The sequence below is a fragment of the Larus michahellis genome, chromosome 5 (genome assembly GCF_964199755.1).
Source record: "Larus michahellis chromosome 5, bLarMic1.1, whole genome shotgun sequence".
NCBI classification, from domain to species: domain Eukaryota; kingdom Metazoa; phylum Chordata; class Aves; order Charadriiformes; family Laridae; genus Larus; species Larus michahellis.
Genome location: NC_133900.1, coordinates 75,438,667 through 75,464,707, shown reverse-complemented (window position 1 = coordinate 75,464,707; position 26,041 = coordinate 75,438,667). Strand labels below are relative to the sequence as shown.

Below are 26,041 nucleotides of genomic sequence, written 5' to 3'. Positions count from 1 at the left end.
AGATACCAAAACTGCAGAGAGAGAACCAAGAGTCACATCGATTTTTAGGGTTTTCCGGTTAGCTTTCATGTGCGTAATCAAGAGTCCCGTTGATTTTTAGGGTATTCTGGTTAGCTTTTTTATCTATAGTTGAGAGTCCCGTTGGTTTTTAAGGTTTTCTTGTTAGCTTTCCTATCGACAGCTGAGCGCCCCGCTGATTTTTAAGGTTTTCTTGTCAGCTTTTTTATCTATAGTCAAGAGTCCTGTTGATATTTAGGGTTTCCTGGTCAGCCTTTGCGTCTATAGTCAAGGGTCCATTGATTTTTAGGGTTTTCTGGTTAGTTTTCATATCTATAGTTGAGAGACCCATTGAATTTTAGGTTTTTCTGGTTAGCTTTCACATGTGTAGTCCTAAAAGGAGCTGTTTCTCCGTAATTTCACTGTGTTTGTCTGCTCTGTGCCCCATTGCGAACAACAGTCTCAGCATGGAGGGCTGAAAGTCTACTGGATGCTACCAGCATTGAGGGAGAAGCAAACATTTGGCACTGTCCCTCACCTGAACCGGCCAGCCCGGGCTGCTTCCCTCACAATCCCCTCAGCTAAGGCAGGCCTCCCAACCCCTGGGTTTTTTCACAGATGGTCAAAAAGGGGCTAAAAAGACCAGAAAGCACACACCCGGCTCGAAGAAACATCAAAAAAACCCCTCTCAAGTCACCAACAAAGCCGACGGCGACCCAGGGCCCCGAGGCGGGCGCTGCTGACCCCCGTCGCCTCACGCTGAGGCTGCCCCGCGCGCCCTGCCCCGCCCCGCCCCTCCCCTCCCCTCCGCGCGCGGCGGGTGGGCGTGGCGAGTGGGCGGGGCGTGGTCGGCGGCCGGATGTTGTTGTTGTTGTTCCTGCCCCGCCCCTCACCCCCTCCCTCCCTCCGCGGAGGGTGACGGGCGCTTCCTCGCCCGGAGCCGCCGCCGCCGCTTCGGCCACCGCCGCCGCCGCTCCGCCACCCGACCCGGCACCGGGGCGTCCCCGCCGGCTTCCCGCGGCCGGCCGGCTGGCCCGCCCGCCCCCCCACCGCCTCGTCGCGTCGCCCCGGCTCCTCTTTCTCTCGGCGGCGGCCCGGGCCCGGCCATGGCGGACTTTGACGAGATCTACGAGGAGGAGGAGGACGAGGAGCGGGCGCTGGAGGAGCAGCTCCTCAAGTATTCCCCCGACCCGGTGGTGGTGCGCGGCTCCGGCCATGTCACCGTGTAAGGGCCGCGGCGGGGCCTGCGCGGCCGGGGCGGGCGGTGGAGGAGGAGGAGGAGGCCCGGGCGGCTGCGGGCCGGGGGCGGCTGCGGCCGGGGACGGTCCAGGCAGCGGTCGCAGCCTGGGGTGGGCGAGGGGAGCAGCGGGCCGGTGCTGAGCCCCCACCTTCCCCCGGCGACAGGGCTCTGCTGGGGCCCCCCCCCGCCCCGGGAAGCTGGGAGCCGCCAGCGGGTGCGAAGCTCTAAGGAGGCGCTGAGGAAACAAGGCTGAGTTGGGCTGTGACTGGCAGAGGAATGTGAAGTATTTGTCCAAAGGGATGAGCTGTCAGGATGTAAGGTGTCTGTGTATAACAGTACGTGCCAGCACCTGACCGGCCGGGCTGTTGCTGGGGGTTGTTTATGGTGCCCGCTTCCATTTAATGTGTGGTCGCTAATGTAGCGCTGAGGACTTTTAAGAAAGAAAAGGCATCTGTGAGTCAGATAAGTACATGTAAAATCATGTTAAGTTGTGGTTGATACGTGCTGTTTCGCTGCATTTAGCATGGGAGTGACTGTGAGTTTTGTTTTGTGAATGTTTGGTGTCTCTGAATTAGCAGCGAGCGACTGTGATTTAGTGTAGTATTTCTCAATAACGTAACAGATGAGGATATCTTTCCTTCAGTCAGTTCTGTCAAGCTCACTCTGCCGAAGTGTAGTGGTTGTCAGTTATGATGTACAGTTTCAGAGGCTGAAATATCAACCTGGAGACAAAACGCAGCAGTGCAAACTTTTTTTTTTTAAGTATTCACTGTTCAGCAGGACTAGGCTTGCAATAGAAGCATAAAGGTTGAGGGTATTGTGATCTATTGCTCTGACTCTATTGTGGTCTATTGCTCCCCTTGCTTTGTCAGGGGGGTTTGGACGAGATGATCTCCAAAGGTCCCTTCCAACCCCAACCATTCTGTTAGTCCCATGAACTCTACTAAATTTTCACATACTGGCCTGTCCAGAAATCTGGGGCTCAATTTAGAGTAGCTTTGTGGCAGTTAGGTACACTACTGTTTTAATATTTGGTTGACATTAAGTAATATCAAGAACCCGGCAGTGCAGTTTGCTGTCTGGTTAAAAACAGGAAGTAAGACACGATAGACTGAGGGAGGGTTGGAGGTTTGGAAGGACGTGGATGGGCAGGAGGCTGAGGAGGCCCCGTGAAGGATCAGAAGCATGTAGCTGACTGTTTATTGTGAACAAAAGTTGCCATCCAATGACTTCTCTGAAAATGAACTGGTAGCCTTAGCCTGTTCCTGGTAAGCAAATCAAAACCACAATTAGATGGCTTTCATATTGGCAAATGCTAAAATATGAAGAACTGAAATAGAGGCATACACTTGTTTCTTCTCCAATAGTGGAAGGTAGGTTGTGTGGAACAAGATCAAGGACCGTTAGTGGAATCATGAGGAAGCTTGCATAGTGTGTTCGTGACTAGTAAGGGTGTTGTGGTTGAAAAAGGATGATCACCTCATTAATTGTTCATTAATGGTCACCAGCTCATTATTACTTTAAGATCTTCCTTAAAATATTTGTTCTTTAGGTTTTGGATGAACAGTGAAATATGAACATGTACCTCCAAAATTAAGCAACTGATCTTCATCTCCTTTCTTTATCTCACCAGGTGTGAACAGTTCACTGAATAGTGTCAGCCACTTTTACCTTTGTACAGCCTGTAACTTTTTTTGTCATCAATTGAGAAGCTTATTATTAAAGGTTAGATCACTGTCAGAACATTCACTTGGTGGATTTAAGGAATAGGTCAAATCCTATGTATATAATTAATTACTCTTGCCTGGTATAAAAGCATGTATGCGTTTTGAAGGTCTGACAAGAATTATCAGCGGTTAAGCAAATACTGGATTGATCTGTCCCTGGCGCTGCAGTTTAAAGAGTTGCTGACTGCTTCTGCCCTGTGTGTATTTAAACAGAAGCTCTCTTTTCATAGCCTATTGTCATATTCTCTCTCATCTTACATAGGAGTCATAATGTTGAGTTTGAAATATGTGATTTCCATGACTACAGATTAATGTCAGAAAGGCATTTACTATTACTTGATTTCATCCAACAGGCAGTCTAAGTGTTTGAGAGTCCTTTTTAAGGAGTGTAGTTAAAAGTGATTAAAGGAAAGCAGGTAAATATTATTCAAATAAAACATTCAAAGGCCTTGCCTTTCCAGGGTGTGGGGCTTTTGTTTAGTGCTAAGAGTTGTCTTCTTAAACTAACTGTTTGGAGCATGCTGCGCACAATTCTAAAACTCCTTGATTTGTTTTTCTTTTTTTTTAACTTTTTTTTTTAAATCTTGAGTTAAACTGTTTTCACACCTGCAGAGTTTGGTAGTCAGGAATAATATTTGACCTGGTCTCTGATTACATAAGGTGATCTCTTCTAATGGCAAGAAACTTGAAAGCTGAGGAAATATAGAACTTTACTTACAGGTGAATTGAAAGTCCAAGGTATTTCATATTTGTTTCTAAAATCGTGTTAGGGTGGAAAGAGAGGTACATGATGAGTCTGAAATTGTGAAGAGAATATTTGTGATAGGTTGTCTGATTGTATTTTTCAGTGACTGTTTTCCTGGGCTTTCCTGTTCCTTGACCAGTTGAGACATATATGCTTTATATATATCAGACTGTGTTAGCTAGTAATACTGGATTTATTAGTCTTTTGCAGTGTCCGAATGATGGAGAGCTGTTGTGATGTGCTAGTGAATTTCTTTCTGTGCTGTTTGTCATCTTAGTGCATTGTATGTTGATTTAAGATAACTGTTTGGAGCGGGGGCGAAACCCTCACAAAATATATTTTCACCCAATTCAGTTTTTTTAATATTAACTTAAGTCTGCTTATGTGTTTTTGAACCTTACTCTGTTTCAAGGACATATCAGTTGAAACAGGGCTATGTAAGAATTATGGATGGAGAGTGTTAAGATTTGTGGAATATATATTTATATTATAAGGGTTGGGAACATGTGGAACTAAAGAGTCCAGTTGAGAGCAATGAAAAGTGGTTTAATGTCCCTATAAGAGAGACAAAGAGGAAGAGGATAGCGCGTGTGTCAGTTTTATGTTTTAGGAAGATCTGAGCTGTAAACTGAGAAAAGGTTGCAGGTTGGCCGTGTCCTATACTGTAAACTTCTATGCTTTGAAGTTTCCACCTCTCACGGTTTCTTTCCTCATTGTATGCAAGGGCAGGAACTCTGCTGAACCTTTCAAGCAGAGTCACATTCAAGAAACACTTTTTCAGGTTCTAGGAAGGTTAAAGAAAGTACTCGTGCGTGAGGTGAGCATGGATCTGTTGAAGATGTGATGTAGAATTGGAAAGGCATAGAGCAAGCAGAGAAGAGTACGTGTCACTGGAGATGGAGTATTGTACAAAAGAAATCTAGTGCTATATGAGATACGAGGACAGCTGTCTGAGGAAATGCATCTCCAAAATATTGATCTTCAGTGTTTAATTTTTAAGGCGCTTTTTGATGCTTTTTTGTCAGAGCAGTTGTGTCTTTAGAGTGAACTTGTAGTGTTCTGAGGAGTTTCTAATTTTTAATTTCCAAATTGCAGAATGCATTCAAGAGTGATAATACTGAGATAATTATTTACCAAAGCTTTTAATGTATGAAGTCATCCTTTTTTACTAACTGTGTATGCTGACAAAACTGTATTATGGGAAGCTCAGAATGATAGTGGTAGCTGGTTGAGTTAGCTTTGATGTTTCAGTTTCACTACCCCACCACATATTAAACATTGCCACAAGCCTTGAGTAGGGACTCTGTCTCATTTGCTTATAACTTCACCAGCATGTAACTGTATTGGTCAGAAGTTTCTGTGCCTTACTGTGCCTCAGCGTGTTTGCAAATTCAGATACCTCTAGAGCTTTGTTGGTGGAGTTGTCTTTGTCAGGCATGGCTTTTGCGATCTCCGTGAATATTTGCTCTTGTTTGATGAAGCTGTCAACACTTGAATACTTTTGGATTGTGCATTCACAAAAAAAAGCCTTGTTTCTGTCCTGCTGATTTCCTAGCCAACCTTCAGTGTGAGACTGAGCATTACATCTTTTTGTGACTTGACTGAGAGCAGGGAGACTTCCTTCTGCCTTTGCCTTTGCCTTACCTGCTCATGCCTCAGAGTAAAGGACTTCCTTAGTATTCTGGGTAGAGCGGCAGCTGAAATTCTGTCTCATCTCTTGGTTTGGGGTTCAGCTTCATTTTAGTTCTTTCAATGAAAGCTGCTTTGGACTGAATTATCCTTGTAGTTGGCCACTCACTTATTTCTCAAATTTATATTTAATTCCATTATTCATAGTAAAGCTCTTCTGGATGTTGAAGGATCAAGTACACGAAGATCATTCTTTGAAGAGATGTCTCTCTCAGACATCTGTCTCTGATGTTGATTTGATTAATTAATTATATAGTAAAGTGGTGTTACTTTTTATTTTTGAGACTTCTGATAGCAGCTGTGTATCTTGAGCTTGGAGTCCTCCTCCAGGCTTGGCTGCTTACGAAATATATACGTATCCATGGGATTTTTTCAGGCTTTGGTTCCCACTTCAGCTTACTGTCAATTTTAAGTAGCTTAACTGACAGGGCATGGCACTTCGTCCTGACTTTTACATAACTTTTGCTTCAGCACTTGGTTCACTCAGGATTTTGGAGGAAGGGTGGATGGTCCTTCTGTCATGGAGTATTCAACAGGCTTTTCAATGGTAGAAGTATGTTTCCAATATGTATGGGTTTTCTTTGTTCTGTGTTGAACAGTAAAATTGCTATATATTTCTCCGGTTAAAAATTTTCATTTGTTACTTCACTAGTTTTGAGGGATTTGTAGGAGTTGCAGAGCTACTATTCTAATTACAAGTACTCAAATACGCCAGGTAACTTATGTGTGAGTAAGGTCTATGGGGAGACCTTATTGCAGCCTATAAAGGAGGCTTATAAGAAAGACGGAGAATGACTTTTTCCTATGCCTGTAGTGACAGGACAGGAGGCAATGGTTTTAAACAGAAAGAGGGTAGATTTAGAGTAGATGTAAGGAAGACATTTTTTATGATGAGGGTGGTGAGACACTGGAACAGGTTGCCCAAGAGAAGTTGTGGGCGCCCCATTATTAGAAGCGTGGTCTGGTTGGAAAGGGCAGTGAGCAACCTGTTCTATTAGATGTGCCTGCCCATGACAGGGGCCTTGTACAAGCTGATCTTTGAAGTCCCTTCCAACACAAATCATTCTATGTTTTATGATTCTACTGTCTGCAGTCAATGATAGGGAGGTGATTTGTTTACTTTTCCTTAAGACCATATGTAGAAGTCACCTACAGCATCAAATTCATAAGCTATCTAGCCCGGTGTGCTGTTGCAAACTGTGGCAACAGGCAGTGCTACTTATGGGTTGCATGCAAGTCTAGCTGTTCCTGATGTCCGTTCTCCTTGTACTCTCTGGCATCTTCAGTTGTGTGAGGTGATGTGTGTTTCAGCATTGTCTTTCCTTTAGTGTGTGTTTGTCAGGGGGCTTGTGTAATCTCTCTTAAAATCATAGAGTAGTTTGGGTTGGAATGGACCTCTAAAGGTCATATAGTCCAACCTACCCTGTAAAGGGCAGGGACATCTTTGACTACATCAGGTTGCTCAGAGCCCCGTCCAACCTGACCTTGAATGTTACCAGGGATGAGACATCTGCCACCTCTCTGGGCAACCTGTTGTAGTATTTCACCATCCCCATTGTAAAAAATTACTTCCTTATATCTAATCTAAGTCTACCCTCTTTTAGTTTAAAACTGTTACCCCTTTTCCTATCGCTACAGACCCTGCAAAAAAGTTTGTTTCTGTCTTTCTTATAAGCCCCCTTTAGGTACTGAAAGGCCACTATAAGGTCTCCCCAAAGCCTTCTCTTCTCCAGGCTGAACAACCCCAACTCTCTCAGCCTGTCCTCACAGCAGAGGTGTTCCAGCCCTCTGAGAATCTGCGTGGCCTCCTCTGGACCCACTCCAACAGGTCCATGTCCTTCCCGTGCTGAGAGCTCCAGAGCTGGAGGCAGTACTGCAGGTGGGACCTCACCAGAGCAGAGGAACAGAATCACCTCCCTCAACCTGCTGGCCACCCTGCTTTTGATGCAGCCCAGGATATGGTTGGCATTCTGGGCTGCGAGTGCACATTACTGGCTCATGTTCAGCTTTTTATCCACCAGTACCCTCAAGTTCTTCTTGGCAGGGCTGCTCTCAATCCCCCAGCCTGTGTTGATACTGGGGGTTGCCCCGACCCAGCTGCAGGACCCTGCACCTGGCCTTGTTGAACCTCATGATTTTCACATGGGCCCACTTCTCAAGCTTTCCAGGACCCTCTGGATGGCATCCTGTCCCTCAGGTGTGTCAACTACACCACTTAGCTTGGTGTTGTCTGCAAATTTGCTGAGTGTACTTGATTCCACTGTCTGTGTCATTGATGAAGATACTGAACAGAACTGGTCCCAATATGGACCCCTGAGGGACATCACTTGTCACCTATCTCCATCTGGACATAGAGCCATTGACTGTTACCCTCTGGATGCGACCATCGTACCAATTCCTCATCCACTGGACAGTCTACCCATCAAATCCTTCTCTCTCTAATTTAGAGAGAAGGATGTTTTGGGGGACCGTGTCAAAGACCTTACAGAGGTCCAGATAAATGACATCAGTCGCTCTTCCCTTGTCCCCTGATGTAATCATAACATCATAGAAGGCCGTGAGGTTGGTCAGGCAGGACTTGCCCTCGGTGAAGCTATGCTGGCTGTCTCTAATCACCTCCCTGTCCTCCATGTGCCTTAGCATAACTTCTAGGAGGATCTATCGTGTGATCTTCCCAGGCACACAGATGAGACTGACAGGTCGGTAGTTCCCAGGGCCCTCCTTTCCATGCCTTTTAAAAATGGGTGCAATGTTTCTTCAAATCTGTTGACGCAGTCTGCGTCACTAACCTCAAGTGGAAACAAACCCAGAAGTTCGTTACTTGCAGCTTAAAGAAGCACTTTCTTTTATCTGTTTTAAACCAATCTCCTACTAGTTTCAGTGAGTGCTCTCTGTTGTGGGCTCTGGTGATTAGCAGTTAATCATTCACCTTATCCACTGCCTTCCTGAATCTTTGCACTTTGTTCATCTGTCCCCCTCAGCTGCCTTTTCCAAGTCAGTGTCAGCCTGGTTAGTTGCCTAAGGCAGCTGCTGTAGTCCCTTAATTATATTAGTCTTCCTTCTCTGTGCTTTCTTGGTAACTCCAGCAATTCCCCCATGAAATGGGGATGGCAGAACTGCACCCGGTACTCAGTATGAGGATATATGAGGGTTCTATGGAGAATGAAAACGATGCCCTCTGTGTTTGTTCTTAATCACCTTCCTAGTGGTGCCCAGCATTTTATTGCTATTTCTGGCGGCTGCTGCTTGCATTGAGCTGATATTTAAGAGAATCATGGGTGGTGATAAAAGATCTCTCTTGTGAGCTGTAGCTGCCAAGCTGTAGCTGAGTATCACATAAGGATAGTTTAGCTTTCCCGAAATTCAGCACCTTGTATTTATCTATACAGAAGCTCATCTGCCACCTTTTGTCCCCTGGGTTTTTTGAAGTTGCTCTACAGTGGCTCACCATTGGTACAGCAGTGAACCGCCCATTTGATTACTTGGACAAAGTTCTCTATTGTCATGCAGATTACTCAGAAAAACTAAACCAACCCTGAGAAATGCTTAGCTGCTCAATAAACATGCTGTCAAAGCAAGTTATGTCTTTAAATTCTTCAACAATCAAGGCTCAGGTAAGGTCTGCACACAACTGAGCCGTGTGTGATCTTGCTGCTGATACTCAAGTCTTGAGCAGTTTAATTTCTGATTTGTGTTGTTTGTAGTATCTGATAGTCAGACTGCTTTGGTTTATATTCGTAAGGTTATTAATGACAGGTGAAATTTTACACTGACTGCTGTTTAGCAAATTAGTAGCCAGTCATTATTAATGGCTTTTGTTAGGCTGTATAGTCCCTATTAGAAGTTATTGCTCAGACTGAGCAATAACTATTGCTCAGTTATATCTCAGACCAGGTATTTTCAGGATGCCAGAAGATATTCAAATTTTCTTTGAGGTTCATCCATTCCTGAACCCAAATGGCAAACTGTAAGACACAAAAAATTTTTTTTATAGACAAGGCAAAACTCTTCTAATCTTTAGATGTCTTGAAACCCAGAATTGTCAGTAAGCGCAGCCCATCTCAAACTTCGTCATAGCTTTACATTTGCAATTGGTATTTTTCTTTCAAATTAGTTAGCACCTAAGTTGTGGGGTTTTTTAGGTAGTATTTTATGTTCTGAAACTTACTAGTGTACGTTTTTCTGAATAAAGAAGCTGGTGTTGATTATGCTTAGAACAGTTATTTAGCATGGCCTGGGTGGAGTATCGCTGGATGAGTTTTTCTTCACGGTGGAGGAAGGGGGTGGTGGTAATTCAAACTGTGGCATTAACTTACTTCCTCTCTCCCCTTAGGTATTCCCTTCACTTTTCACACTTGCCACTATTGCTTATAAAGATTTTGCTGACTTTGGGGAATAGTCAATAGTATCAACAGAAATTTCAGAAGAGCCTATAAGCAGGGTAGATTTCAAACCGTGTACAGTTTGGATAATTTTACTTTTAATAGCAACTGTTTTTTTCCTGAAATTAATACCTTTCTGGTATGAACCAGAGTGTTATGAGGGGCTTGTAAATTGTGGCATGGATTTGGATTATTTATAATTTCGGTATCATTTTGTTTTTGCAGGTTTGGACTAAGCAACAAATTTGAAGCAGAATTTCCTTCCTCTTTAACTGGAAAGGTGAGTATCTGTGTATAGGAATTTGGAATTAGAGTTAAGGTGTTATTACAAAAACAAGAGTTCCAGGTGTAGTCCATTGTAAGAGTAATAAATCACATTGCTGTGGTACTAATTTGTTTTGGTTTTTTTTTTTCCCCCTTGTAGGTTGCACCCGAAGAATTTAAAGCCAGCATCAGTAGAGTTAACAGTTGTCTTAAGAAGAACCTTCCAGTTAATGTACGATGGCTACTATGTGGATGCCTTTGCTGCTGCTGCACTTTAGGTTGTAGTATGTGGCCAGTTATCTGCCTCAGTAAAAGAGTAAGTTGAAGTCTTCATGTAAGTTTTGATAGTTAGAGTTGTACTGGGTTTGTTCTCTTCCCTGCCCCCCTCCCCCCCCCTTAAAAACCGTGGCCAGAACTTACTTCAATCAGTCTGAGTTCATGCATTTTGATATCTGTTGTCTGTCGTACTAGTTAAAGTCACAACAGACACCAGTCAGAACTTTGACTTTATAACTCACTGAGTGGTAGTATAGCTGTATGTCTTTGCTAGAACCATGTACTGTACAGCATTTTATTATTATTATTACTACTCATTATTATTTATTATTGGAGTGACTTTCAACATACTTTTTTAATGGCTGCATCTTCCTTGTGATACACTGAGATTATAAGAATTTGGCACTGATTGAGTGGCAGTTTATTTTGAGGAACTTCTGGTTACACTGTAGCCCGAAAAGCTGTATGTTTTTGTTTAAAAAGGCAGTTTTTTAAAAGGTAATAATTGATTTTTCTTTTTGTATTTTCCTTCCAAGCTGTAGATGAGTAAGTTGGGGTTTTTTTACATTAAGAACTAAAAAGTAGCATTTTGCCTGTGTAAACTTTGCAGTTAGTGTCGTTCATAACAGCAGCTCATTGCACATGCCTATTTTTCACTTCCCTTCCCTCAGTGCACTTAATTAGGCTACCCTCCCATCTCTTCTGTTTTCACGTGTGTAAAAATTATCTTTGGCGAGTCCTGTTTCACGACTTTGCAAGAATTCTCTGTGCCTCTCCATCCTCTCCTCACTATTAGTAGCGTTCATCTTTCTGTTTCATGGCTAGGCTTGCGTGTATTCTCTCTCGTGTAATACCTCTTGATGCTACAAATTGTGTACGATTCAGTACACTGAACGTAATCATGATTTCCTTTATCAGAGTCCTCATTTTACAGGTTCAGTAAATAAAGGCATTCTAAAAAAAATATTTATAGGATGAACACTGATCATAACAAAACCTGTATGCGTTTTTGTATCGTCTAACTTCCTGTGTTAAGATCTTAATGCTTGGTCCCTTTGAGACATTATTTAAGGCTAGTTTTAATTGTATACAAAATAAGGTAGAAAAGCCTCCTGGTAACGTTGGGGTCCATGGAGAAAAACAAATAAAACGTTGGTGTCAGTGTGAACTATATCAAACCCTAGGTTTTCTGTCTTTAAGCTGTCACAAACTAGTAAGCGTCCTGTAGCATGATCCATATCCTGAAAGTCTGCTACAAGAAATTATAATTTGCTGATTGCTTCAGCAGATAAGTTGGTTACTTAACTAGCTTGCAGAGAAGACTACCTTTACCGTTCTAGGCCTAGCTCTGTTCGTTACAAACACAAGGAAAGCTTGCATTGCTAATGTCCATGTTTAACTTCTAAAGGAGAAAGCTTCTGGTGCTCTTTAGTTTGACCTGTTTTTCTCACGTAGTGTGCTGTTGTAGCAGGAAATGATAGCAGGATGTAACATGGTAGGGGCTGATGCAGCTAGTGTCACAGTTTTGCTGATACAAGGCAGAATAATCTATTCAGTGTGAAGTAATAACTTATATTTGAACTCTTTTACTGCTTGTCTCTGACTTTGCTGTGTCTTGGAAGAGGGTTGTGTTGATCAAATGATCTTCTGTGCTTTGACTTCTTCAGATCTCCTTTCACTGGCCAGACTCCAGCTGTAGGTAGAGTCACAACAGCCAGGATTCACTTCCTGAGAAACAGGGATTCAGGTGACATGTGCCTGTTTCTTCCCTTCGTCTTTTAGATACAACGGATTCTTTCCCACTGACACTCATATGTAAAACAATTATAACAAGTGGACAATAAATAAAAGCTTACTTATTTTACAGTACCTGCACTTGTCTGAGAATTGTTGCCCAGAGAGCTTTGCTAATTTATCCCTGTCCTAAGTGATTCTTAGGGAAAGGACAGTTACTGGGAGCTTGCCTGTGTTACATCCTTCGCTGCAGTGATCGCAAAAGACTCCCAAGGCCATGTAATTAGAGAGCTTGATTTCCAAAAGCAGAATGGGAGTGCTCTGAACTGAAATTTGTGTAGAACGTGATTGAATCGCACAATAAAATTATATTAGCCTTCATCTTAGCTCTTTTATACTAAAACAGAAGATTAACAAATTTGTTTTGCTGAATTGTGTATACAGTGAGCTAACAAGTGGGAGTGTTTTTCAAATTAAGGATTTCATTAAATGAAACAACTGTTTCAACTATACAATCACTTACTTTTAATACAGAAGAGTAGCTTTTCTCAGAATGACCAATTAAGAAATACCACTTTTAATGAGTCTGAATCAATCTACCATGCTCTTAAATTGCTGGTAGACTTTGCAGCTCTTTTTCAGAGAAACCTTTTTTAAGGTTTCTGTAGACAAAATGAAAGCTGCGGCTTCAGAGTTTGTGAAGTTACAATAATTCTCTTAATCTTTCTCTGTACTCTGTATTTTTCCCGCTTTTCATCGACTTTTTAAATTCTAATGGAATGTTATCACAAAGGTAAATATGATTTTTGAAATTAACAGACAATTATTGTTTGTGTACAATGGGAATATATGCTTATTTTTGTGCAGTGAAATATAAGTTGGGGGTTTGTCTCCTTAAATCTGTAGGTGCTTCGAACTGGGAATTTATTAAGTCACAGACATTTGTAAGCTTAATTGTTAATTATATCACTTTAATGCATTTCCATGCAATGAAAGCTTTCCCTTCACTGTATTTTTCTTTTCAGTGCTTTGTTCAGTGCTAGTTTTGGAAGTCTTTGTACAGTATTGTTTCCTTTCTTCTTTTGCATTGAGATATTTGAGAAAAAGCCTGCTACTCTTCACCAGTAGAATAAATGTTTAATTTGATTCAGTATCTTATTGCCTCTCTCCTTTTATGTGGTCTTGATTCGATTTTAATGAATAAAAGCTGCAAGAAGATTACAGGAAATACAGTCCCTCGTTTGCAAATCTAGATCATCAGTGATCTTCAGCAGTTTTACTCATAGATTGTACCATCCTTTTCTGGGACAAGTTCCAGATTGTTCAAATGAACATTAAGTCTTTAAGTTATTGTTCTTTAAATAAAAAGAATGACACAGTGAATTATAATTCAAAAAGCACTAGAGGCTGAGGTGCCCATTTGAAGCCACTTTTTCAAATGAATTGACACTCATTTTCAGTATTAACTAAATGCTGTAGTTCCCGATGTGTAAATAGGATAAATAATTTCAACAGAAGCGGTAACAGTGAAAGCTATGATAGAATTGCAGTACCGCTGGATTTCTTAAAAGCTGGTATTGTATGTGTAAATTGCACGTTTCAGAAGGTTCATGGGCAATCTCTTAAAATGAATAGAATGTGATATTTAAGAATGATCTGTACTTAATACTTTCAAGAGCTACTTGTTTGTTTGTGAATTCACGCAAAGCTGATGAATGCTGCTTAAGCCTTGTCATTAGTTGTCACTTACGTAGCAGTTTACATCTTCAGAGTGCTGTATAAACATAAGCTAATTACAACTTCCAAAGTATTGATTAAATTAAATATGTGGTAGAGAAGCTGGAATGAATTTTCTTAAATGCAGTAGTCTTGCTTGTCAGTGGATGATACTGATGTTAAAATACACTAGCTCAGTTTATTGAAGCTATGAGTATATTACTTATTTTCAAAACTGAAGGAAATATGTATTTTTCTCCTCTGCCTATCTGCTACTTGGCACTGGAGGTACTCGAATAACATAATGCTTTTCCAAGCGGTTCCTCGACGGGAAGACTGAAGGTGCCTTGTTTTTTGAAGTCTCTGTTGTGACAATTTACACTGTAATTCAATTTGGAAGAATCTTTAAAATTGTGATGTACTTATTATGCTTATCCTAACCAGAACACAGGATCTCTATATTAGCTCTAGTCAGCTTAGGAAAACTTTTTTAAAGTAGAACTTGTACGTACCAAATATGTATTCTTGACCGTTGTCTTCAAATATATTCAGACATGTTTCAAATCATCTCTTCTTTTAGTTTGGGCTATGAAATGAAAACTTTAAAAGAATCAGAAGATTCAGACCTGGTATACTTTTCTTTAAAAATTGTTCACTATAATTTTGATCAGAAGAGTCACTAAGTTCTCCCCATACTGAACTTAGAGTGGCAAAGCTTGTAGGCCACTATAAATGTGAAATCATGATGTGTATAGCTCTGAGGTTATTATTATTATTTTTTTTATCTCTGAAATCAGAGTTTATTTCTTTCAGAGCACCCTGTAAAGGTTTATTGGGTTTTCATGTGCTTTCCTAAAGGGTAGTGAGTTGTGTAGAGTAGTAAGTTGGTGCATAACGAGGCATGGGAGGAGATAGTTCTGCCACGTCTTCCGATTTGTAAACCTACTTGGGATGGACAGGGCAATAAGATGGGCATGAAGAATATTTTATGTATATAAGTAAATCACAGAATATTTGTTCATTTCTTTATAGGTCAAATGCAAATCCTTTAGTATTTCAAAAATATGTAATCTTAAGTGAAATTTGTAATTTCATGTATTCTTAATAATAGGTTTTATATTAATCTTAAATGCAGCATATGTCGTTTGTTTCTATAGTGAATATTCTAAAATGCTATCTAAAATTTAATTGCATTTGTAATGAGAATGGTATCTCTGAGCATTATAATATTAATCAAAATAATACATGTAGGACTAACATTTCTGTATTACAGCACCTTTTACATTGTGATGGGTAAGGTATGTAGGTGGAGCCATAGATGATGCAGTGGTTTGGTTTTAATGTTGCTTTCTGTATTGCTTTTCATGTCCCATTTGACATGTTTCTGAAGAAACAAATGTGAGCTAGTTGAAATTTGCATAGAGCTGTTCTGAAAGACCATGCTAAAAATAGTCTAGCTGGGTGTCAGATTTGGAAATTGGGTTAGGAAGCATCATTTTTAGGATTCAGTCTTTAGCAACTTGTAGATGATGCCAAATAGGGAGCATATGCAAACACAGTTGAGGACAGAGTTAGAATGCAAAATTATCTGAAATTCATATGACAAAATAAGTAGAAAGGACTTTACTGAACAATAACTTGCTAGTCTGTGTTACTGTAAAACAAACATCAAACTAGAATGGGCTGCTGGCAAGTGTGAGGTAGTGACACTTCTGTGCCTCTCGTCTTGCTTTTTCTCAAAGTTGTCTTGCTCTGGGACGTATTCACTTTTTCACTTCATTAAACAAACCAGGGTAAAACATTATTTTCTGTGTAAGTGAAGCACTCTCAGTAACTCAAGTACTATATGTAAGTAAAGTAACTTGTTATTTAACAAAAAAAAAAAGTAGTTCAAGAAACATGACTGCTGACAAAACAGTTGGGAGGATGAGAGGGGCAGCTCTTCTACAAAAGAGTGGAAGGAGTTGGTAAATCTTCTACTGTACCAAACATACATGTAAAATGGAAAGTGACTGGTTACTTTTTATTTTGTTCCCTGTAAAAATTATTTTTGCTGAATTTTGGGATAAATTGCTGAATTTAGAACAGCAATGAAGATGGTGATGGAAAATACATTCTTTGAGTGGCCAGATTTATTTTTTTCTAAATTGGTTAACTAGTGACAGGATCAACCTGCTTGGGATTCTGTTGTTTTCTGGTTCAGTCCTAGGTGAAAAGGCACTGTAGAGGCTATCCCTTTCAGAGGGATTGTTCTCTTCAGCATGCACACTGTTGAAGAATTTTTTTACAGGGCCTTCTAGAGTTACTGTGTTAAGTCGTGCTGCCTTTCAGTCTCTTGGCCGTGTAGCTGCTCTTCCATTCTTGGCCCCTGCCCTTAGACACTCTTAACTGCAGGAGTCAAAGGCTTTTACATACTAATAAATTAAACCTGGGAGTGTTCCTAGGAATCGGTGCTTTGTAATTTGCACTCTTAGAGAGGTCCCTGGCAGGCTCGGGGTCTGTGTCCTGTAACAATTCCTAGGCATTATCAGAATGCTCCAGGCACTACAAGTGGTTCGGAGGTTATGAAAACTGACTGATATAGATGTAAGCTATTCCCTGCCAGCTGGCTTCAAGTGAATGGGAATGTTTCTGGGCACAGTTTCATTTCCTAATAGAGATGGAACCTGAGATTCTTTACTTTCTCCACCTGCACTGGCCTTGCACTATGTTCCATAGCATACTACTAGATATTTTGGAAATAAAGCACAGAGACCCAAATTAGCATCTCTATAACCTTAAAAGAGAAGATGTAGGTGGAATTTTCATCCATGTTCAGTTTGTAATTTCCCACAGTGGATGACACCACATGAGTTATTTGGTGGAGTTTCAATCCTATTTTCATCCTTGTTACGGTCAATTCCATTTTACGTGTTCGTTTTCTGTGGCCCTTTCTGTGAGAATGTCTTTCAGCAGGAGGTGGATGCTTTAGATTGTCATGGTCAGATTTGAATAATTTGTTTGGAGGAAACAGAGCTTCATGGTTTTTGTTTCCTTATAATGACAGAAAATCGGAGCTGGAATTTAATCGTAGAATAAAAGAATTAAAAAATCTTCACTTACAAATTCAAGTAACAACATTAGTTATACTCCTGATGCTTCGTGGATCTGTTCAACATCTGTCTGCCTGTGAAATGTGGTTTTCCACATCTCCATTAGGCCTTCTCAAGGGAAGTGTGTTAATTTTACCAAGGTCAAGACCATTTCTTTTACGAGGCTTCTCCATAGTATGAAGTTTCCACAATGGTTGGTTCTAGTCGCGGTCATCTCATTATGGAAAGTAGCTAGTTACACTTTTTTGGTGACTTAGCTGTTAGAGGACAGGTAAAATATCCAGTGGCTTTAACATCTTGAGTCTTTTGGATTGTCTATATTTGAGAGGGAATTTATAGAAAAAGTTGATTACAAAAGAGTCAACTTTTAGGAACTTTCCTTGATAATTTTTCTCTGCCACATGTTTCTGTCAGTTAATATGTTGGTGATACCACTACAAAATGTTCTCCGTTGTACTGTTGGGTAGGGTACATGGGGTGTATATTTCTGTATACCTTCTCCATTCTCCACAGCTTTCATGGCTTTAGTGCTTTCTTAAACAGCCTAGTCATTTGAGAATCAAGGTAGCCAGAGTCTCTGAGGAATGGTCTTTGGCTTAGATATTAAAAACTGTTACATGCAGTAATGTCAAATAATGTTTCGCTCCTCTTTCTATCAGCAGGCAGTGAGGTGGAAGAGACCTTTGCAGAAAGTAGTCAATCTGATTTGATTCATTAACCTTTAAATTCATCTCTCTGTGTGATATATCAACCCAGGGTTGAGACCCATACAAACTAGGTCAATTTATGGATCATGTGAGGATATGGGACAACATCCTCAGGGCTATCTTTTGGAATGTGAAGTTACCCGAGGTCAACTTGATGCTCTCAGTTCTGCTCCAGAATTCTGCTGATTACCTTTCTCTTTGCCCGATCAGGAGCTTTGGTCTGTGCTTTGGTCTGGGCTCACTTTCTGCCCAGAATCATCTGTAAGGTAAGACGAGATGCAGCAATAGTAATCCTGTTGGACAAGGCAGTTATTTCAAGATCGTATGAAAAGCACCAGAATGCTACATTTATTTTCGGATTATTCTTCAATCTGTGTAGCATGGGCTTCACTCACTTTCTTGCATGGATGCTGCAGTGGCTTCTGGGGTGAGCACCCTTACAGTAGTCTTTAGTGAGAAATATCCTAGGTACTGACAGGAAAGATGGTGCAAGATACACCTACGTGGTTGAACAGGCCCCTTTCAAACTACTGTACGTGCTGAAGCAGGTATTCCAGAATGTCAGGATCTGAAATCAACTCAGGTTTCACCTTCATCATCTTTGGCTTTCACAAATAGAGAATTCCTCAGTAAGACTGGAATCTTACCAACCTACAGTTTCTAAAGGTTTATTTGTGGTGCAGTGTTCAAGGTGGGGACTTCTCAGCACAGATAGAGAGACCTGTAATATGGTTATTCGTGTTCTGAGTACAGCTTTGGCATTTTTGCACCACCAATATGGGCTTCAGAATTGGCTTGGGGGATGTTCTGGCACATTGAAAGTGAGCATGCAGTCCTGTGACTCAGTTACCTTCCAACTTTATATTTCGTAGTTCGTGCTGATAACTAAATTACTTGGGTATAAATTTAGTAGTCAGGTATATCTTTGTTTGGAGGATGAACAGAAATTCTGCTTCCATCATTTCTCTCTGAGTGCGGTGGTGTAGTTCAGACCTTTGATGGGATCCTCTGCCTTCCTTCCATGGCATATAATACAAATTCTGGCCACATGAGAATCAACAAAAATCTGCTTAAATTGGTCTCCTTATATTTTGAATTTTGAGCATAAAGTGTATTTTTTCAGGGCAATATTCAAAGTTATTAATACTTGATTGTGATAAAGTTTTATATGAAGTAATTTGAAAATCCCCACATACTATTTATTGGACTAATGTTGCACTAAATTTACATACGTTTTGGAGTTTTCAGATGAGAAGTCAAAGATCAAATGCATATAGTGGGAGATTCTTCCGTTGTTCCCAGAGAACTATGAATAAAATTGATAGTGGAGGATCCTGTTGTTACTGTCCGTGTTGTTTCCCCACTTAAATAAAGACAAAGGGAGGTACTCAAATTAGCACCGTTTTGGGAGTCATGTAAGATCCTTTTGTTTAATATTGTAGCAGTCATTCACCGATTACAGCGGGAGTTGAGGGGGCTTTGGCCCATTCACTGGTAGGGTTTAGTGTACCCTGCGTGTTCCAGGTCATGCACTGCAAGAGGGAGCCCTGTGGCTGCACAGCTTCCCAGCCCAGGTCTGGAATTGGAAGCTAACTTCACTAGATGCTGCAAAGACATAACAGAAAGGTCTTGCAGTTAGTAATTCAGGTAGTAACACACTATTTGTAGTCAATACTGCCTTGTTTCTGCATGAAAAGTTCATACTTGGTCTTCCTATTTTTTTTTGTCTTCCATGTTTAAGGGCAAAACTTTATTTTACTTAATTGGGAGCAATAAGCATTGGTGAAATTGTAGAGCTGGGCTTTTTTGGTAGCCTGATTTTTCAAAAGACGCTGTCAAAACAGGAATATCTTTAAAGACAGTTATTTTAGAGAAATGTTTCATTAAACATTGGATCTAGATAGTTGATTGAAGAAGTCTATTTCACAAAATTCTGTGGATAACATTAAAGGCTGCTTTTTTCACGGTGTATGTTACAAAGCATACTTTCTTCTCATTGGTATGCTAAAAAGCGTACTTGAATTGCAGTTTTAGCTTTGCTCAGATACTGGGATTGGGTTTTTTAAGAAAAAAAAATTTTAAAAGCTGGATAGTATTAAATCTTCCTAATAAGCAAGTCTCTCTTCCACTTAATTTGTGCTTTTGTTGTGGCTAACAAATAATTTGCTGTATGGGTTTTTCTGTACACCATTGATAGAATATATAAGCTTGTCATCCTAGTGTGCTGGAAATGCTACACTCAAATCAAGTGTTCCTTTCTGGTTTTGTATATCCTCACCTGCTCCTCACTGTAAATCATTGAGATGTCAAGAGCAGTGATTAATTAAGCTGCACGTGCAAGTGCTTTTTTTCACCTGTCAAGTAGGAAGAAAACTTACTATAGTGAATTGTGTGATGCCGTTTAATTCATTTCTTCTTATTCCAAGCTCTGAGATTTGCAGAAATATTTTACAGTCTTACTTTCATTAACATTTCTGTATTAATAACATGGCGTGAGTTGGGAGCTATGACTGTCCCAACTTATACTACAGGAAGGATTGTGTTTAAGGCTCTGGGAACATAAATAATCGTGGTCTCGAGGCTGCGTGTGTTTTTATCTCATGCTAGTCAAATGACTTTAAACTGGCTTCTTATTTAAATAAACCAATTAATAGTGCATAACTACCTATCAATTTCTTATTTGTGTGTATGTATTGTAATATATATGTAATTTTATTGGAATTTGAAAAGCTTGGATGTTTTTCACACTCTTTGGGGCAAACAAGGAAATTAAATTGTATAGTGATCTTAATCTATTATTAAAAGGTCCTGGAAAAGGAAGATTACAAGGTAGATTCAGGTTTTGAATCGGTTTTGCCATTGGTTTAGCAGCGGGTGGGCAGGCAGATGCCTGCTCAGAGTAGAACCTATTGCCATTTTTCACCATTGATAGAGTAGCCTTTCAGAGTCAATGAGCTCTGTCAATGTGAGCTTGTCAAGGCTACAACTTCATAGACCTGAGAGGCGGTTTGAGAGGTCAGCCCTTTTCAGGTTTGCTGTGATGCAAATGAACTTTAATGCTTAAACAACTATTGGAATTTTTATGTCTGCTCCTTGTTCTTTTTTCTTCACAAAGTCATTGACGAGACATTCAGTGCTTTTTAAATTGGAAGTTGCATTGTGCTAAAGACCTAGTACAGATTTACGGAGGGCTGAAAGCAGTTAGATCATGTTCTTTTCATGGTGCGATTAGAATCAAATCGATTTCCCTACAGCCTTCAGCATTCAGATGGCAATTTTAACAAAGCTTGGGGGCTAGACAAGGGACAAAACGACTGAACTGAATGTTAATTACACTCTGCAGCCTTATTTTCTTTTGATTTGGAGCTGACTGGCAACTAAATTAACAAAAGTGTGACCATAACTGCTGCCCTATTTTCATTTAAAAGGAGAGCAGACTCTAAAAGGCTATCTTTACAAAGAAACAAGTGAGGTCTACTGATTATTGTTAAAGGGCACTGTCTTTAAAAACATAATAATAACAATAACCCCGAAAATACTCAGTTCCCAATTGATGTGATAAATTAGTCACTGGTACATCCACCTTCGGATAATTCTTTGACTTGTGCTTTTTAAAATAAAACATGATAAAAATTCAGTGTAATGATTACTCATAGATAGCAATGATCTAATTTTAATCATGTGACCGCGGTACATGCTTAGATGTGTTTCCCCACAACTGCTTCGGTATTAAAGTAGGGAGAAACTGGTGTTTGAAAAGCGAGATGTTAATATCTGGTGGGTAAGGAATAACTTCTTGTCGGATTTTTATTTTACTCAGGCATTCTTGTTCTCGTGACAGCATTTGGTTTGATTTGCTAAGGTTCATTTACAGTACTTGTATTTTGTAGTAATAACAGCAAGATGCTTTCTCATCCCTTCCCCGCACCCCTCTCTGCCTTGTAAGGAAGCTGCAGCTGCACTAAGTTGTATTTGATCCTTGTCATTGCTCCGTCCTTTTGCACCTGCAGCTCTGTTGGTCTCATCTTAACACCTGGCACCATGAATTATCCTCTTTTTATTCATAGTCAGTAGCAAATCCCATTTAGAGCTAAGCAGTATATATTCTGACAGTCAAATGACCATAAATGTCAGAATGTATTTCTCAAATGTAAATATAACTGAATAATTATATTCAAAATGCTGTGAAACTTTACAGCACAGAGTGTCCTTTAATACTAGCATGCATAATCTTAAAAAGCTGTGCAGAACAGCTTTCAGGATTCTCTTATCTGAAGTATCGAGTGTGGAGAACACGGGCAGTAAAACTGCTTTAGAATGCTAAATACTGGGTTTGCTCTTTATACAAGTCACAGACTTAGTAATATTCATTTGTGCTGTTTACTGTAACTTCCTGCGTTTGGTTTTCAGTCTCTAAAATCTGGGTATGAAACTAACAAAAATTCCTCTCTTGTTTAGGGTATTGCGTATTTGCACTTGACCTACAGCATTGCAAAATAGTTTGCAACGTTTGTCAGTTTAGATGCCAACCTTCTTAGAAGCATTTAGACCACTGGTACTGGGGGAGCAGTGTTCCTGCTTTTGTACTTAAATCGTTTCAAAACTTCTGTGGTTTTAAAGTTCTAACTACTACAAGAACTGGAAAGCACATGTATGAACAAGTTTTTGTTCCGAAATGGTTGAAGATAGTTATTTGGGTGTCATAAAAAGTTATTTCTGTTCTAGTTACTATTTAATACCAGAGAAGTTTTGATAGTACTACAGACCACCCTGTACTCAGTCACTGTCCTGTACCTCTCTCCTTTTCACACAAAAGCAGCTGCAAAACAAAGTTTTTCTAAAACCAGTCAAGAGTAAAATTCTTTCTCATTTGTCTTCCAGACACGAAGATCGATTGAGAAGTTATTAGAATGGGAAAACAATAGGTTATACCACAAGGTGAGTGCCGCAGGGAGCAGCTTCGTACTGTTGGAGTTTGAATTGCACAGTATGGAAACAGATGCTTTTGTTGAACGAAAAATATGAAAGGTGGACAAATGGGCTAGTCTGTGTGCTGCAATAAAATACAGCTCATTTTTCTTCTTTTTCTTTCCTCCTTGTCTAGCTGTGCTTGCATTGGAGACTAAGCAAAAGGAAATGTGAAACGAATAACATGATGGAATATGTAAGTTAAAGGGCTGTTTTGTGAGTTTCTCTATTAAATGATCATTTATTTTGCTTCTGATCTTATTCTTTTCATGATTATTAATCAGTAAAGGTGTCAGGAGCTTAATCGCCTGAGTGCAAGGATTTTCTACGGTTCACAGATGCATGGTTTCATGTGCAGGACTGATTTATAAAGTTATGAATGACTTGAAAACAAGGCTTCACTGTGTTCTGAAAAATAATAAATTAATTGCCAAGATAAAATAGCTTGAACATGTGCTGATGGAGTGTGAAATTTTAGATGCTGTATAAAGAATAACCACAACTTTGGTTACGCAGCAAGTCAGATATGGCTGTTTTATATAATGCTAATCAAGTCTAAAAGTATGGAAGAAGACCTTTCAACTAAGCTGTTGGAGCTTAAGAAACCTTTACCCTTTTTAGATTTTAACTGCCCCTTACCTCAACTGTCTTGAAAGTATCTTTATCTCTAAGTGGTGTCACTAAAATATTTTCAAGTCAGTCTCTGGAGTTTTAACTCAGTTCAATCTTTGGCTGAGATTCCGTAAGCCCTTCTTGGAAATATACAGTGAGAAGTTATACGTGGTTTAAAATGAATGATGTCCAATGTGGGATTTCAGGTTGTTTAGCTTGCAGCCTTCTTTTTTGGTGCTGTTTTTATTTTCAAAATGTCTTGGAGGCACATAGAATAGGATGAAATTAAACAGCTAAAAATATAAGAAACATTAGAATTTGCATAATTCCTTTTAATGCTCTAAGAATTAGGTGGTAGGAAGGGTTAACTTTTTAAAAATAAAGATTAGCCTTTGAGAAATACCTACTGTATTAGTTCTACCTTATCTGTGATCTTTCATTATGTGGAACTTAGTCTGTTCTTTGAAACAACAAAGCTATCATGCATATAAAAATTTTAAAAGTGATTAAATAGTTGGAAATTATGTTAAAAGACTCTTTCTTTTAGTCTTACCCTTTTTCCTGTTTCTACATTAGATCTTATTTCTAGTCTGAAACGTAAGATCTTTGAAATACATTTTTTACAGAATGGCTCTATTCAGTTCACTGAATAAGCAGACTTTTTGTAACATCTATTCTTCAAAATTTTTTGGTTTAGGTGTACGAGATGTGACTGAAAATGGAATAAAACAAATTTCAGAAAGCAGAATTGAGCTTTGCCTAAATAAAGGGGGTTTTATTTCAGTGAAAATTTTGTTTTTCTACAGGAAAGCATTGTCAGGTCCAATGTTTTGCAGATTCAATTGATAAACACACACACAATGCTAGTTTTGTAAATACTAAGGCCCTGCAACATTTACAGATGAACATTCATTCTGTTAAATAAAATTTAAAATCATTTGACCTGTTTACATTAATAACGTGTAAGCACGGCTATGTAGTTCTACAGGGTAAAGGTGGAAGATCTTGTTTTCAATTTGTGAAACATTTAATATATTATCTCTGGATACATTTCATGAGAAAATTTTTACAAAACTTCTCTGTACCGTTTTCTCATTTTCAGTGAATTGATTTGCTAGTCTCTTAAAAGCTACCCTTAATGTAATTTTAATGATTTATTTTTAAACAATAAATATCCTCAATTTTTTTTCAAAAAAGTTATTTAAATTGGACCTAACCAAAACTTGGTGCTTTGCCAACTTGAGGTTCTAGATCCAGTTGTAGATGCTAAATTAAATCATTAAGTAAATTAAATAAAGACAAGATATTCTTACACTTTTGGCATAAACATAGTGTTCCAGCTTTATGTTTTGCTCCCTTTTTGAAACCTTGCCTGGATATCAGAAGCCCTGGTATTTCTGAAGCATCCAGTGGTTGACTCATGTGGGTGATCGATGGATTTTGAGCAGTTTGCATCGCTTCTGAAAATCAGTCCCTTCTGCATATCTCTAAACATAAAATTATGCACCTGATTTTGGTATTCATTATTTCAAAAGTGTTTGCCTTAGAAATAAAATTAGAGCCTGACTTCTTTTCTGATGCTCAGTATGCTATCAGAGATAGAAGTGTTTACTCTCTAAGCAGCCAAGGTGTGTTCTCCTTTACAATCAAAAACCTTTAGAAATTACTTTTTAACTACTTAGAAAGGCAAGCTCCCTTTACAAGTAAAATCCTTAGCATTTATTTGTTTATGAGTGCAGCCATGCCTCTGTGTTATGACTGTCTCTCTGAAGAAAGAAAATGCACGAGTGAACATTCTCTTTAAACTTTCAATTTAAAGTAGGACAAATACTTGGATTGTGATCTGGAGTGTTCCCTACCCTGTGTCCGTAGCTCAGAAACACATCCATTAAATTTGAATTGGGACCATAAGAATAATCATGCAAAAGCATTAGTCGAGTTTCTTGTTAACTTGCAGATTTGTTAGATATGGGAACTTTGCAAAGGTTGATACACCTTTCTATACAAGTTTTGAAGTATAAACATGATTTAGAATCCTGTATTAAGTGGAAACAATTTTGAAGTAAAGGGAGTCGCATGTGGGATTGAAAATTAACTCTGCATACGTTGTGCCTGCTGGGTTTTTTTTAAGTGAATACGTTTATCTCATATTTTTTTCCTAATAAATTAATTATAATCAAGAGTAATTATGTAGTAGCTTAGTTCATTTTGTTTAGATGTGTTAGGTATTGGTAGGCAAACTTTTCTGATTTAATTTGATTCTTTATGAGTTTTGGTTTTCTAGCCTAAAACAATTATATTGAGCGTGACTTTTTTGATGATCTCCTACCTAAGAAAAGCACTGTGATCTTTGAGCATCATCACAACTTGATGTACTTAAAAAAAGGAAAAAAAAAAAGGTGGGGGGGAATAGCATGTGAATTATTGTGTTAGACAATAGAATTGCTGCCATCTTCCATTTAATATATATTTATTTTCTTTTTATACAGGTCATCCTTATAGAATTTTTACCAAAGACACCGATTTTTCGACCAGATTAGCATTTGATTTATTTATAGAGACTTATTCAAGTATGTTGTCTTTCCAATGGTGCCTTGCTTGGTGCTCTCCTGGTGGTGACATAATGTTGGTTCTACGGAATCTTGTGGTGTTTTCATTCTTTTTTGTTTTTTTTTCCTTTTGTTTTCTAAAAATAAGAGCATGTTCTAAGTGCATTTGGTCAGAGTCTGCAAAGTCATTTCACGCAACTGTTAACTACTACTTAAGTTATTATTACTTTTACTACTTCTGTTTATTAATGTATCTTGATTTTCAAAGAGTCTTTTATATGTGTGCGCGCGTGTGTGTACATATATATATTACTATAAATACACAGCTGAAAATGGTATATAA

The 26,041-nt window shown here is 39.3% G+C and overlaps 1 protein-coding gene across 1 annotated transcript; it reads left to right on the top strand.

The window, feature by feature from the left end:
- The first annotated feature begins 902 nt into the window (after positions 1-902).
- On the top strand, positions 903-26,041 carry CHIC2 (cysteine rich hydrophobic domain 2). Its single transcript, XM_074588079.1, has 6 exons — positions 903-1,222; positions 10,006-10,060; positions 10,205-10,360; positions 22,451-22,507; positions 22,674-22,733; positions 25,639-26,041. The coding sequence occupies exons 1-6, from the start codon at positions 1,104-1,106 to the stop codon at positions 25,687-25,689; spliced, it is 498 nt and encodes a 165-aa protein (XP_074444180.1). The 5' UTR covers positions 903-1,103; the 3' UTR covers positions 25,690-26,041.

What these genes read in the sequence shown, in the direction of transcription:
- CHIC2 (XM_074588079.1), top strand. Translation starts at nt 1,104, where the DNA reads ATGGCGGACTTTGACGAGATCTACGAGGAGGAGGAGGACGAGGAGCGG. An exon ending in CTTCCTCTTTAACTGGAAAG is followed by an intron (nt 10,061 to 10,204) that starts GTGAGTATCTGT and finishes TCCCCCTTGTAG; the next exon opens with GTTGCACCCGAAGAATTTAA. An exon ending in ACAATAGGTTATACCACAAG is followed by an intron (nt 22,508 to 22,673) that starts GTGAGTGCCGCA and finishes CTCCTTGTCTAG; the next exon opens with CTGTGCTTGCATTGGAGACT.